Below are 14,061 nucleotides of genomic sequence, written 5' to 3'. Positions count from 1 at the left end.
GGATATTTTCAGTGTCATGGTCATTGATCCGGGTGCGGGGCTGGGACGCATCCTTGGCAAGTTTGCTGGTGGCACTGTTCACTCTCAAGAGACGAGAAGCCTTGCAGGCGGATCTGGACAGGTCGGGGCAGCGGGCGATGAGCAGGGGAATGAAGCTGAGCACAGGGAACGCCGGGTGCTGCCCTGGGACGGAGCAGGGCTGGACATGGGCACAGCCAGGGCGCGAGGGCTGGGGGGCTGCCTTGAGCATCACGTGTGGTTCTGGGCTCACTGGTATAAAAAGGTCCATGAGGTCGTCCAGAAAAGCATGTCCAGAAGAGGGTATGGTAAGTCTGACGGTCAGACTCGATGATCCTTGTAGGGCCTCTTTCAACTGAAACTCCTACTCTACTCTACTCTACTCTACTCTCCTCTACTCTCCTCTCCTCTCCTCTCCATCATACTCACCTAAAACTTACAGCACGCTCTCATACACCACAACTAAATTGTCAAGGAGCACAAGGATGGTGTTTGGAAGTTAGGAAGCGAAGCGGAGATGCTGCACAGGTTCGGATGTGCTGCTGTGCCTTGATTCAGCAGCTTTGTCTGTCTGAACAACCCCAGGTGGTTATGACTTGGTGCCTGTCGTGCTTGGGGGTTTCCCAGCGTCACCGGCTGTGCCGTGCTGGCGTTGGGTGGGCGCCATCAGCTGGGGCCACCTCCAGTGTGGGAGGAAAATGACGCTGCTCTGTGGGCTGGCAGATGGGTGAATGATGCTGATTACAACCTTCCACTATTCCAGACAGCTCTCCTACCTCGTCTGCCTTTTGATGAGTGCTTTTTTTAAAGATGCCACAGAAAATACGTAAATGCAGGCATGTATCACTCATACCCTACCCTCTTTTTAACCTGGAAATTTGACAAAACCTACCCAAAAACTGCAAATGCCCACCTCCCCCTCAGCTCCAGCTTGCCACTCTGTCGGCTGTACAAGCTGGGAGCAGGCAGGAAATCTGATGTAACCTTTGGTTGCCGTGGGTTTCACGGCACCTCTTTTAAATAGGCATGGAAAAATAAAGGGCATGGAATGATTTTTTTTTTTCCCTTTTCTATTAAGAAAGTTGCTATTGTGGAAGTGCTGATTGTTTTGTGGCTGTGCTTGAAAACAAAAGAGCTCATATCAGGCAAAAACACCAGTGGCTGGGGTGGATGTTTTCAGGTCTTTTTAATAAATGAGAGTCCAGTCTGTGTTTCTGAGCATGGGAATCTATTTTCTGAAGGGCCCACGAGATTTTGGCTCAGCTGAAGGCTGATGTCATTGGACATCTCAAAAATGCACAAAGGATGCTCCCCCTTCAAAAATCACTTTCGGTGTTGTCTCAGAGCAGGCTCTGCATTGCCAAAGCCTCCGACTTGGGAAATTTCAGCCACTCTTTGCCTCTGTTTCTGATGTTCCTCATCTTGGCCTCCTGGGTAGAGGACCCGTGGAGCCCCAACTCTCTTCTGCCACCCTTTGCCTCGTGATTTTCTTCAGAGCCCCTCAGGGATGCTGAGAGGCCTCGAGGACAGGCTCAGGGAAAGGATAGTCTGCTGTGGAGGCTGGGTTGGGTTTGGAAGGATTCCCCTAGGAGATGGGATGCACGTTTTGAACACGGAGTGCCCTGTGCCGACTGTGGCTCATTTTGGATGTGAGTGTGCCTGGGCACCAGCCTCATCCCAGCACAGGAAGCCCCCCTCTGTGACACGGGGGGTTTGCCTTCATCCCAGGGTCGAGCAGGGATGCAGTGACCAAGATGTGAGGGCTGAGACCCCAGCCCAGCTCCCCATTAACCACCGGCTGGTTGTTTGCAGCTTTCAACTGGAAACACCTTGGCTTCCAGTCTGGGAGAAGGTCAGGCCCAGGTGAATTCCTCCTGGCTGATTTAAAATGCCGTTTCAGAAATGGAGCCTTAAAAATCATAGCAACAATAATTGATAATAATAAGGAATTAACCTTTGTTGGTTGCTGGAGGGAGCGTGGGCGGCACGTGGAGCTGCTGCATTGCTGGTGCTGAGCGATGCCTGCTGCCTTCTCCAGCGCACAGCGCTTCCTCCTGCTGGTGAGCATCTCAGATGAGCAGAGGAAAATAAACGGGGAAGAATTGTTGAGATGGGGAGCACCCTAAATTTGGACACGTGAGCAGTGCCCGGGGTGCCCCTAGCAGTACCGTGCTGGCAGCACGAAGTCCCACCTGGCCCCACACTTACTGCATCAGAGTGGAGCCAAAATATTTAATTTGCCCTGTATGACGTGTGGCAGCTTGCGAAGGTTTCCACGTGCAAGGTTTCCTCATCCCACCACCTCTGCATCTCTGATGAAATGCCATGTTTTGAGTTTGCGGAATTGATGAGGTGTGACTGCACCGTGGTAGTGTGGCTTTCCAGGGAGGTATTTTCTCCTGAGGGATTAAAAGCCAAAAAGAGAGAGATTTTCAGTGTCTTGGATGAAATGATTCAGAGATGCTGTTCCTGGGGAGATGGGTGCCTGATGGTGCTCAGCCACAGGGCAAGCATCACAGCAGGCGGTGTCCTAAATGCAGCTGTGACTTGATGATGGCTCGTGGGAAGGGTTTAACTGAATCATCTGGAGATGAAGGACAATTGTCCCTGCACCACTTTCACAAGCCACCAAGCAGATCGAGGAGGGCATTGCTCCCCCATGGCTGGGGACATGCATTCATCAAACCAATTCTCTTTGCTAATTATGTTAGTTTTTGGCTCCGGCGTGGGACATAAATAATGATTAGGCAGCCAGCAGCGTTGCTGAGCCATTGCCCCGGCTGGGTCGGGTGCTGCTGGTGCTGGAGGCGATGCCGACGGCACTGCTGGTGCCGGGAGCTGCCCCAGAGCATGGGATGTGCTGGGACAGAGCCGAGGGGAGTTTGGGGAGAGGCGGATTTTTATGACATTTTCATTTTTTATTTGTTTCATTGCTCTCACTGTAATGGCAAGGGAGTGCCTGGGAGGCATTTGAAAGGCAAAAATCACTAAAATTGGAGCGTGTGGGACTTTTACAACTCCCCGGGGCTTTATTAACCGGGCCGTAACCCCAGGAGCGCGCCGGGCGAGCCGGTGGCCGGGAGCTGGCTGGAGAGGGGGCGGTGCGGGGAGCCCAGTCCCAAAGCTTGCAGCTGGCCTGATCCTTCCCTTCCCGGGGCAGGAGGAGGGATATGACCCCTGCTCCGAGAAAAGCAGAGGTGGCTGCTAAGAAGCTGGCTTGGCCCCGCTCCTCTGCGACAGGCAGGAATCGCTGGATGAGGCGGGCGTGAAAGCTGGGAGGATTTGGGGAGTGGTGGGCACCCAAAAATCGCCACCTAACGCTGCATGTCCGCCTGTCCCCCTTGCAGATGTTCATTATGGAGAAGGTGGAGGGCACCCAGTGCAGCCTGCACGAGTTCAGCATCACCGGCTCCACCTACGCCCCCGAGGGACAGATGTGAGTACGGTGCCCGCCGTGGGGACATGGGGCAGGGCTGAGCTGATGGCCACATCGGGGGGACCCCAGCCTCACCCCTTGCGGCTGGGAGAAATCTGGGCTTTTGCTATCATTTCACAGCCACACTGAGAACTGCACATGGAAACCCCAGCTGGGCGCTGGTTTTCAGCCATGTTGGGCTTGCAAGCAGAGGGTGGCTGCTCCTCGTGCTCCTCACTTTCGGTGGCAGCTGGGAGAAGCCGTTTTCAGCCGTTGCCTCTCCCATCAGAGCTTCCCCAGCCTGTTTTGAGCTTGTCTGTGGGTCAAACCGGGCACCCTTCTGCCCCCGCTGCATCCCTCCGGGAAGGAACTATGTGTTTTAGGGAGCATGGTTATTTTTCCCAGGAGAAGATGAAATCAGTGCAGGGAATCCAGGGAGGATCTGGGGGAGGCAAAAAGCTTCTCTGAACTCCCCAGGTTTTCTCCCTGGCATGGGGAGATGCCTCCTGGTGTGGGGAGATGCCTCCTGACGCATCCTTGCTGTGCTCCCCTCGGCTGAGCTGTGCAGCGGCTGCACTTCATTGTAGCCTCAGAGTTAATTTCATGAATATTTATAAAGCCAATTTGATCCTTCAGTAAGAATCTCCATTAAAAAGTGAGCCAGGTCATAAGTTGGTATTAATCATTGCATTTCACTTAAATAAGGACCGAGGAGCTGTGCTGGGGTCTGGTCCCCTCTGCAGCTGCAGTGACCCTTTTTTCGGGTTCTTTCACGGCACCGGGGCAGCAGCGCTTTGGCCAATGCCTTTCCCAGCGTGGGTCCAACCCAGCTCCAGGCAAGGATAGCCAGCGACAGGCATGTTCCCCAATCCCTTCCCAGCTCTCTCCAGGGCATCACACACTGCAAAAAACATCCCAAATGTTTCTGCTTTCTCAAACACCAAAATGCAGCCCAAAGTGCTTTCGTCCCTGTGCAAACAGATTTTTCAGATTTTCTTGGCCGCTCCCTGTTTTCCGCTCCCGAGCTGTAAGAAGGGCTCCAAAATGTTCTTTCCATTGGGAACCAGCAGTGGAATAAACTGATCCTAATAAATGCCTGACAAATTATTTTTCCAGCGAGCGGGCGAGCGGCTGGGTTTGCACAGCCCTAACCTGCAGTTACCTCTCCTCGAGCCCGGATCATTTTTCGCTTCCCCTGAAAATCTCCGCGGCTGTTTCCACCATCGGGCAGCAGGCGGGCAAGGAGGAGCATCCAACTTCAGTGCTGCTTGCTTCCAGACACGTTTGTGCTCCTGTACATAGCACAGGGCTGCTGCTTCTGAAGCCCTCACCCGAGGCAACATTTTGTTGCCTGCTCAGAAACGGCCCCAGCGGTGCTGTTGTGAAATTTGTCTCCCTCGGGTGCCCTCCATGGAGCAGGGAGGAGAAGGGACACGCTGCAGGTCCTGTAGCTCCTCCGGGCACAGAGCACTTGGAGACCCTGTGATGTTTTTTGCCTCTTTGCTGGTCCGTCACTTTCACAGCCAGCCAGTCAGTGACCCAGGGGGAGCAGGAGGTCTGTAAAAGGCCGCCGTCAGTCCTTACCATTCCTCCGCAGCCCCTTTTATTCTGGGGCATTTCAGGAGTTGATTTGCTCACTGTGTCTATCGGCACCTAGTCCTGCCCCACTTCTTAAAGCACAAAACGAGAACCCAAGCGTTTATCGCCGTGCCCTGAGCCTTACGCAGGCTCTTTCCCCCTCTCTGCAGAATATTTTACTCAGGCTATGTGGGGAGAAGCTAAGCAGTATTTGTCGCGTGGCCGGGCGAAGCGTCAGGCTCTGAGCCGTTGCTTTCCTCCCGCAGCCTGAAGGAAGAGCAGCCGGTGTGGTGCGGGCAGTACGACGGGCTGGTGGAGCTGGCCACCATCTGCGCGCTCTGCAACGACTCCTCGCTGGACTACAACGAGGTGTGTGAGGCTGGGTCACTATGGGCTCCTGACCTGCTTTTCCCTTCCCTTCATGTCTTTTTGGGGTAAAATCAGTGGAGATTTGCCTCTTGCGATGGATGCCCAAGGGTTTCATGCCCTCAAGCACAGCCCATCCTTAGCAGGGATGCTGTGAACATGACGTGGCACCTTCTGGTCTCCATCCCTGGGGTTTAACCCTCAGCCTGTCCTCCCTGCATGGGGACCGTGCTCCGGGATGACCTGGCAAGTGACAGCATCCTGGCTTGGAGATGTGTTATGGGGCCGTGCTCCGAAGCTTGAGCTCTGCTTGTTTTTTTCCCTGCTCTCCAGTCAAAAAAAGTCTACGAGAAGGTGGGGGAAGCCACTGAAACAGCCCTGACGTGCCTGGTGGAAAAGATGAACGTCTTCGACACTGACACCAGCAAACTCTCCAAGGTGGAGCGAGCCAACGCCTGCAATTCGGTGAGCAGGGAGGGAGGGCTTGGGGATGAGCCATGGCCACTTGGGCTGAGAAAGGGACGGATCGGGCACAAAGGTGCCATTGCTGGGCTGATGGGGGGATAAGCCTCAGTAAATCCTCTTGTGCCCGGTTTGTACTGACCCTGAGGTCTTGACCCAAACCCCACTGCCACCCCTGGGACTTGCTCTGGGAAACACCTCTGGTTTTCATGTGAACCTCCAGTGCTGGCTGCTCCGGCTCGCCGGGGTCTCTCTGTCCTCCTGGTGAAGACGCACTTGGTTTCCCAGCTGGATTTGGTGTCATGCTGCTAGGTCTCTTCACGTCTTTGCTTGCTCAAAGGAAGGGCGCTCGGTTGTGCCGCTTGTCCCATGGATAGGTCCAAGCAGGTTGTCATAAATCCCTGGACTGCTTTTTAAGGAGGAAAATGGAGTTTCCCATCTGTTGGCAATCCGGCAGCTGCTTCGTTACGTGGCGCTTTTGCTCTGCCTCTCCCGGCCTTGTGTGCTCGCTGCGTTCATCCCCATTTGCTCCTGTGCTGGTTTTTGGCCTCTGCCTGCCTGCGGTATCCACAGACAGCAAATGCAGGTGCCAGCATCCCCCTTCTTGCATGATTAACCACAGCACATCTCCCTGCGCATCTCTCTGCCCACCTCACTCCTGCGCACAGCGTCGCAAGGAGGGCTGTGTCCTTTTAACTATGAACTTGCAAGGTTTTGCCACAAAAGAAGCTCTTTTTTTTTGACCCCTTTGCTGACTTATTGAGATGTAAGTAGCTGTAAAAGTCCTGTGCAAACAGCTGTTTGTGTCCAGTCGCAAATGATACATACCCTCCTAGCAACAAAAAATAATAATTGCACAAACAGTGCAGCCACGCAAAGTCCAACGAGCAAGGTAGGCATCAACATCCCTGCTCCCCTCGCCAGAAAATAATTCAAATTGTCCTCAAATGCTCTCTAAATGGCTTTTTTGGGAGCATCCTTCCAGGAGCTGGCTCAGCTGCCGCGATGCTGATGTGGGTGCATGAAGGGGATCGGTCTGACAAGGACTGGCTGCTGTCTTGTTGTGCGTTTGACTTCCAAACCTAATAATGTTGGCAATAGCAGAGCCTGGCTTTTGGGGTGTCAGGGTGCACGAGCCGGCCGGCATGCCCCTGCCTGTGTGTGTGTGCACCCTGCCTTGCCTGCCGACACAGCCCTCACTGTGCAGACCTCGAGGTACCGCCCGGGTGAGGGATTTTCCACCCGGCGGGTGGGGAGGGGCCCCCACCTCCCTGCTTTGCGGCAGCCCCCCAGCCGTCCCGGCTCAGCCCCGTGCTGTCCCCGCAGGTGATCAAGCAGCTGATGAAGAAGGAGTGCACCCTGGAGTTTTCCCGCGACCGCAAGTCCATGTCGGTGTACTGCACGCCCACCAGCCCTGGCCACAACTCTGCCGGCAGCAAGATGTTTGTCAAGGTAAGGACGAGGTCCCCATACCTGCCCCAGCAGGTTTCGGTGCTCACCCCAGCAGGTTTTGGTGCTTTCTGGGGTTTCTTTCCTGCCTTGCTATGTGTTTAACCAGCGGGTAAAGTGGCGTGGCCAGGGAGGGGGGAGTCTTTGCAGAAACAAAGGGGGGGAAAGAAAATAAAAGAACTAAGTAAAAGGGTTTAGAGGGAGGAAAACCTCTGAGCATCCTGGTTCCAGGGGGCAGGGGAGCTGCCCCAGGCCAAAAGTCAGGCTCTTGTTTTTATGCCTGGACCCTGCGGACACTAGCAATACCCAAAGGGTTCAGCTTTCCACTGGAACCAGAAATAAAATAGTTCTTAAAGGGCATTTTCTTCCCAAGAGAAAGGAGCAGGGGAGGTGCAGCAGGAATTACACTCTGCTGCCTCTGAGCAGCTTTGTGGCCTGGTGTTCCCACCCGGAGACCTTTGGGGTGATCTCTGTACTCCGGGTCGGTTTGGGGTTGAGTGGAGTTGCCATCCTGTCCCCTTATTTTAAGGGGAGTAATGGAAGGATTGCCAGTTTCATCTGAAAGGGGAACCTTTGCCAGGGTCAAAAAGGGACAGGGTGAGATGCTGTGGTGCTAAAGGCTCTGTTTTCCTAAATCACAAAGGCATTGCAAGCACCCGCTGAGCATCCTGCGGGGAGCACGTATTTTTGGCAGGGCCCTCCTGCCTTCACCCCTTTGGGGACAGCAGGGTGGGAGCGTCATGGGCAGCCGGGGGGCTGGCAGGAGCGAGGCTGATCCCCACGGAGCAGATCCCATGCAGATCCCAAGCCACCCGATATGGCTTCATCCTTCCCCCTTCCCGGCTGTGTGCTCGTGTCAAGGCTGCCATCTAGTGCGCCGTGCTGCCAGGATGCATGCGTGCTCACATTTGGGGAGATTTCCTTCTTTTTCCCAAACATTGTGCCTCCCTGCACCGTGGCGCAGTGCTGGCAGGAGATGCACCATCTCCGGGCTCGTATTCCCGTAGTGTCCATCCCTTGTTCACACTTTGCTCCCAGGCTCGCACGCAGGGGGTGTTGCTCTGCCCGTGGCAGGATTTATCCCCTGTACACAAAGGTTCTTTGTGCTGGGGTGATGAGAGTGGGGGACCAGCAGTGATCCCCCAGCAGGCACCTCCTGAGCCCCCGCTCCTCCCCAGGGCGCCCCGGAGAGCGTGATTGAGCGCTGCACCCACGTCCGCGTGGGCACGGCCCGGGTCCCGCTGACCACCCCGGTGCGGGAGAAGATCCTGAGCCGGATCCGGGACTGGGGCATGGGCATCGACACGCTGCGCTGCCTGGCCCTGGCCACCCATGACTCGCCTGTCCGCAGGGAGACCATGCAGCTCCACGACTCCGCCGCCTTCATCCACTACGAGGTAGGCAGTGACCGGCTGGCACCAGGGGCTCTTCTCCTTATTCCCAAAGTACTCCCACCCCCTTCCAGCTGCCCCAGCAGTGTTTTCTCCCTTGGTTTCCCCAGTGGTGCCAGGTGGTGAGGTAGCTCAGCTCTTTCTCTGCAAACCCTGTTGCAGAGCTGCATGCAGTGAGGCTCATCCCAAAGCCAATGGCGCCGTCCCATCAGGCGTTCATCCCTGTGGGGGTGGTTGCCAAGAGGGGTCTGGGGACCTCCAGGAGGGATGGGAGCAGAGTAGAAACATGCGAGGAGCACTGGAGGGGGTGGGAGCATCCTCTTGCATTGGGATTATGGGGTGTATCCATTGACAGGACATGTCCCAAGGGTTTCCTCCCCTGAGAAGTCCCCAGGTGCCCTGGGATCGCTATGCCTGGGACGGTTTCATGGTGCAGAGGGATGTGGCTGCATTCTCTTGGGGTTTAATGTGGTCTGTGCTGTCCTCCCCCAGACCAACCTGACCTTCGTAGGCTGCGTGGGGATGCTGGACCCCCCCCGCAAGGAGGTCACCTCTTCCATCGAGATGTGCCGCAAGGCCGGCATCCGCGTCATCATGATCACCGGCGACAACAAGGGCACGGCGGTGGCCATCTGCCGCCGCATCGGCATCTTCTCGGAGAATGAGGACGTGGCCGGCAAGGCCTACACGGGCCGGGAGTTCGACGAGCTGTCCCCCGAGGCCCAGCGTCAGGCGTGCCGTGACGCCCGCTGCTTCGCCCGCGTGGAGCCAGCGCACAAGTCCCGCATCGTCGAGTACCTGCAGTCCTTCCACGAGATCACCGCCATGGTGAGTCCCCGGCCTCCTCCTCCCTGCCCAGCCCCTTCCCTCGCACCCCTTTAATTACGGCTCCATGCAGACGGGTGATGGCGTCAACGATGCCCCAGCCCTGAAGAAAGCTGAGATCGGCATCGCCATGGGGTCCGGCACGGCCGTCGCCAAGTCGGCTGCTGAGATGGTGCTGTCGGACGACAACTTCTCCACCATTGTGTCGGCCGTGGAGGAGGGCAGGGCCATCTACAACAACATGAAGCAGTTCATCCGCTATCTCATCTCCTCCAACGTCGGGGAGGTCGTTTGGTGAGCACCTCATGCCAGGGAGCAGCGATGGGGACATGGGTTTGGATACCTGAGGCGGGTGCAGGTGTTCGTGTGTAGGGTGGTGGCACCAGATGGCACCAATGCCCTCCTCACCAGGTCCTGTCCCTGTCCCTGCCGGCCATTCCGTGCCATTCCCTGCAGCGCGGGTGCAGCCCTGCAGAGGGCAGGGAGAGCTCGAGCATCTTTTGCCCTTGCATTTCATAGGATCGTAGAATGGCCTGGGTTGGAAGGGACCTCAAAAATCATCTAGTTCCAACCCCCTGCCATAGGCAGGGAAGCCACTCACCAGACCAGGTTGCTCAGGGCCTCATCCAGCCTGGCCTTGAACACATCCAGGGATGGGACATCCCCAAGCTGTCTGGGCAGCGTGTGCCAGGGCTTCCCCACCCTCTGAGTGTGTGTTGGGGATGTTCGGGAACGTGTGGCTGCAGGGAGGAGCTCAATGGTTTCCTTTCAGCTGCAAAGCGCATTTTACCAGCAAAAATAATCATAGCTGCAAAACTCAGCCCAGGCTTGCAGGCTGCTGACTTGGGGGTCACGAATTCATCCTCAGAGCTTTGCATGAATGTTCATTTGGACTTGGTGTTCCTGCTTGCTCTCCCCTCACACCGCACACTTTCTCTGGCTGTCCCCGGAGCTCGTCTAACTCAGCTTCTGGTGCTTTCCCCCTGCAGCATCTTCCTGACGGCCATCTTGGGCCTGCCCGAGGCCCTCATCCCCGTGCAGCTGCTGTGGGTGAACCTGGTGACGGACGGGCTGCCGGCCACCGCGCTGGGCTTCAACCCCCCGGACCTGGACATCATGGACAAGCTGCCCCGCAACCCCAAGGAGCCCCTCATCAGCGGCTGGCTCTTTTTTCGCTACCTGGCCATCGGAGGTGAGCCCCGGCGGGTGGGGGATGAGGCTGGGTCGAGGGGGCTGTGGTGGGGGCTCCAGCTGAGGGATCTCTCTCTTGGCCACAGTGTACGTGGGACTGGCCACAGTGGGCGCAGCTACCTGGTGGTTCCTGTACGATGCCGAGGGGCCGCAGGTCTCCTTTCATCAGCTGGTGAGTTGGGGTCTTCCCCTGCCTCCATTTGTCTGTGGTTGTGACGTTCCCACCTTCCTGATGGAAAAATTGTTCAGGAAAGAAATTTACCCCCTCGGGGCCTTGTTTCCAGCCTCGCCTCTGTTAGTGACTAGCATGGGGGGGGAAATTGATCCCAAGAAGCTGAAAGTGGTCCCAAACCCACGTTGAGCGGGGTCAGTTATTGCATTGCGATCTCTGAATGGGGTAGTGGGGAACTGTGTGCCAACTCACCCCAATGTGATGTGCAGTGGAAAAGGGTTTTTGCTGGAGACGTGTGTGTGCCCAAGCACCCTATTAACCACCCATGAAAATCTCTAAGCCATGGTGCAGCCAAAACACACAGAAGCCGAGGACATTTTGTCAATTGTTCCGAACTGTGGGATGTCTAATGGTGGCCCTGATAAAGTTCCCCAGCTGCCCGCAAGCAGTCGCCTCCTTCCTCCCCTTTCCTGCCTTCCCCTACCACCAGCTCCTTACGAGCGGTTTCCTGTGCTGGCAGAGGAACTTCATGAGGTGCACCGAGGACAACCCCATCTTCGAAGGAGTTGACTGTGAAATCTTTGAGTCCCGATACCCGACCACAATGGCTCTGTCCGTGCTGGTGACGATCGAGATGTGCAACGCTCTGAACAGGTGGGGAGATCACAGGATTGTGCTGCACACAACTCATTTCTTGTAGGGTCTCTTGAGGCATCTGTCAGTGGCCAAGGGCTTTGTTCTGGCTCAGCAGAGCCATTCTGTTGGGTGTCTGGATCCAAATGATGGCAAAGCCTGAAGCTGAACAGCCTGGAAGAGCAAGGAGCTGGGCTGTGTGGGGACCTGGAGGCTTTTTGCACCAACGCTGTCCCCTTGCTTTCGCAGTGTCTCTGAGAACCAGTCGCTGCTGCGGATGCCCCCGTGGCTCAACATCTGGCTGCTGGGGGCCATCGTCATGTCCATGGCTCTGCACTTCTTCATCCTCTACGTCAAGCCCATGCCCGTGAGTACTCTGTGCCATCTCCGCATGCAGCCTGCGGGCTCTGCTTGCAGGCGAGGATGTCTTCTTGGGGTCTGGAGTGCCCTCGGGGCCAGGTCCTGTGACTCAAACCAGCACAGGAACTGGGAGTCACCAAGCCCCAACAAGTCAGATTCTCTCCTTCCAGTCAAGGCGAAGCTGTGTAGCTACCTCCAGGAGGTGGCTCAGCCCCTTTTGGAGGCATTGCCTCCCTTTGCAGTCCAATCTCAATTAATTCCCAAGGGTGTGTGACATCGAGAGGGTCACTGCTCCCAGGAGCTGGCATTCTCCCTTGTGCTGCTGCTGAGCACCTGCATGACCATGTGCACCCAGTCCTAGCTTGTGCTTCACTTTTCCCATGGGAGGGAGAAGTGAGGGGCATCATTTTTGACCCTTCTTGGGATCATTTCTTGAAGAAATCCCTCCTTATGCCAGGGACAATTTTTTTCTCAATCTGTGTCATGCGACAGAAGCTAGTCTTTTAAACAAAAGGAAATCCCGTCTCCTTCCCTATTAACACGTCAAATCCTTTTCTGCCTCACAGCTCATCTTCCAGGTCACCCCCCTGAGCTGGCCGCAGTGGGTGGTGGTGCTGAAAATCTCCCTGCCCGTTATCCTGCTCGATGAAGGACTCAAGTACCTGTCCCGCAACCACCTGGACGGTGAGCAGGGTCTGCATGGTGCTTTGCTGCTGGCTCCATGGCGCTTTGCTTGGGCAGGCGATGGCCTGGTGGGCGCCTCACCCGTGCCCCCTGCTGATGTGGTGTCTGTGCCTGCACATCCCTGCACCCCGCTTTCCCAGCTGCCAAAAAGGGCCTTTTCCTCCAACCCCCTTCCTCCCCAGCTGCCACGCCAGGCAGAGCAGTTGATGCTCAGGTCTGCTGGAAATGCTCCCCGGGAGCTGGAACAACAGATAAATCTGCCATACGTGTTTATCCAGCTCCTCTTGAACCTCGGGGAACTGGATCCCTTCCTTTAAAGCAAAAGGAGTCCAATACTGGTTTCCAACAGGAATTCTTCATTTTTTTCCCTTGGCTTTTCCACCCTTCTGTGGCTGTCCCTGTCTCATGTTGCCATGTCTATTTTAAGACCAAGTGGGAGCTGTGGCACTGTGTAAACTGGTTTTAATGGGGCTGCCACTGGGGTCTGGCAAAGGGCACGCACGATAGGAGTCCGTTTGCACTGGGGCAGTGGTTCTCATGCACCATAAATCACAGCGTGTGTTTAGACAGCCTGCTGAGAGGATGATATCATCCTCTTCTTTCATTTCTTGCAAAAAAATGCTGCTGTGGGTGATTTCTGGGCTGAGTTAAACTTTCAGGGATGTGGGGATGCTGAGCAGCGCTGTGCCTGCTACAGGGTGGCCCCTTGCTACAAAACCAGACTTTTTTTTTTCATTTTTAAATGTGTTTTTTTTACTGTCCCCCACCTTTTGCTACCTGACGGGGATAGCAGTGGGGAGAAAGGCAGGAAAACCCCATCCTTGCCTGCAGGGTGAGTGTAGTAGCTAGGGGAGAGATGAGCAACCTGAGCAGGGGCTGGAGGTCCTTCCACATCATCGCCTTGCTCCAAGGCTTTTTTCCCCCCCTTAAGCGACCATTATCCTAGCAATTCCTCTCCTTTTGCCTTCGCCTTCTACCAATAACCCAAGGAAACCGTCTGAAGCCATTCTTGCATTTTGGGGCTAAAGGCAGGTGCGGTCAGCCCTGCTGAGGAGGGATCTGGGGCATTTTAGAGGATGGATGGGGAATGATTGCAGGCAGGAAAACACTGCAGGCTGGTGGCACTGCCCCTCGCTGGGTCCCAGTGCACTGGGGGTGCCCACAGCAGCATCCTGCCAGGCTCTGCCAAGAGATGGAGGTGCTCTTGCCTTTACCAACCAGATGGAAAGCGTTTCTGGGTTATTTTTATTCAATTGTTGCTTCTCTTGATGGGCTGCTAGATGCTTTGCATCAGCCAGGCATGTGTTGTCGTGTAGCAGCAATGACGGCGTGGCACTGGGCTGGGACGTAGGAGAGCTGGTTCAGTTCTTGGCTGCCTCATCCATGCATGCCCCTGGTCCTCGCTCCACCATCTGTGAGCCGGGGATGAGTGTTTCTTGCTCCCACACTTTGTGTTCCTTTATAACAACCCAGCGCTGTTGGAGGAAGGGCTTTGCATCGGCTCTGTCAGCCCAGCT

General features: G+C 55.8%; 1 protein-coding gene across 4 annotated transcripts in view; it reads left to right on the top strand.

Annotated features, from left to right (window-relative positions):
- Positions 1-14,061, top strand: part of ATP2A3 (ATPase sarcoplasmic/endoplasmic reticulum Ca2+ transporting 3) — a 44,432-nt gene that overhangs the window by 24,868 nt on the left and 5,503 nt on the right. For 2 of the 4 annotated variants that reach the window (XM_083806231.1, XM_083806233.1), the window contains exons 9-20: positions 3,366-3,454; positions 5,278-5,380; positions 5,711-5,842; positions 7,166-7,291; positions 8,467-8,685; positions 9,172-9,507; positions 9,578-9,798; positions 10,494-10,696; positions 10,782-10,867; positions 11,388-11,521; positions 11,750-11,867; positions 12,427-12,544. In XM_083806231.1, the coding sequence (XP_083662357.1) occupies positions 3,366-3,454; positions 5,278-5,380; positions 5,711-5,842; positions 7,166-7,291; positions 8,467-8,685; positions 9,172-9,507; positions 9,578-9,798; positions 10,494-10,696; positions 10,782-10,867; positions 11,388-11,521; positions 11,750-11,867; positions 12,427-12,544 (1,885 nt within the window). Of the gene's footprint in view, positions 1-3,365; positions 3,455-5,277; positions 5,381-5,710; positions 5,843-7,165; positions 7,292-8,466; positions 8,686-9,171; positions 9,508-9,577; positions 9,799-10,493; positions 10,697-10,781; positions 10,868-11,357; positions 11,522-11,749; positions 11,868-12,426; positions 12,545-14,061 lie in introns of all 4 variants that reach the window. The other 2 variants (XM_083806230.1, XM_083806232.1) reach the window with 1 other exon arrangement.

The sequence above is a fragment of the Anser anser genome (assembly GCF_964211835.1).
Source record: "Anser anser genome assembly, chromosome: 20".
Lineage (NCBI taxonomy): Eukaryota > Metazoa > Chordata > Aves > Anseriformes > Anatidae > Anser > Anser anser.
This window is presented reverse-complemented; position numbering and strand designations above follow the sequence as displayed.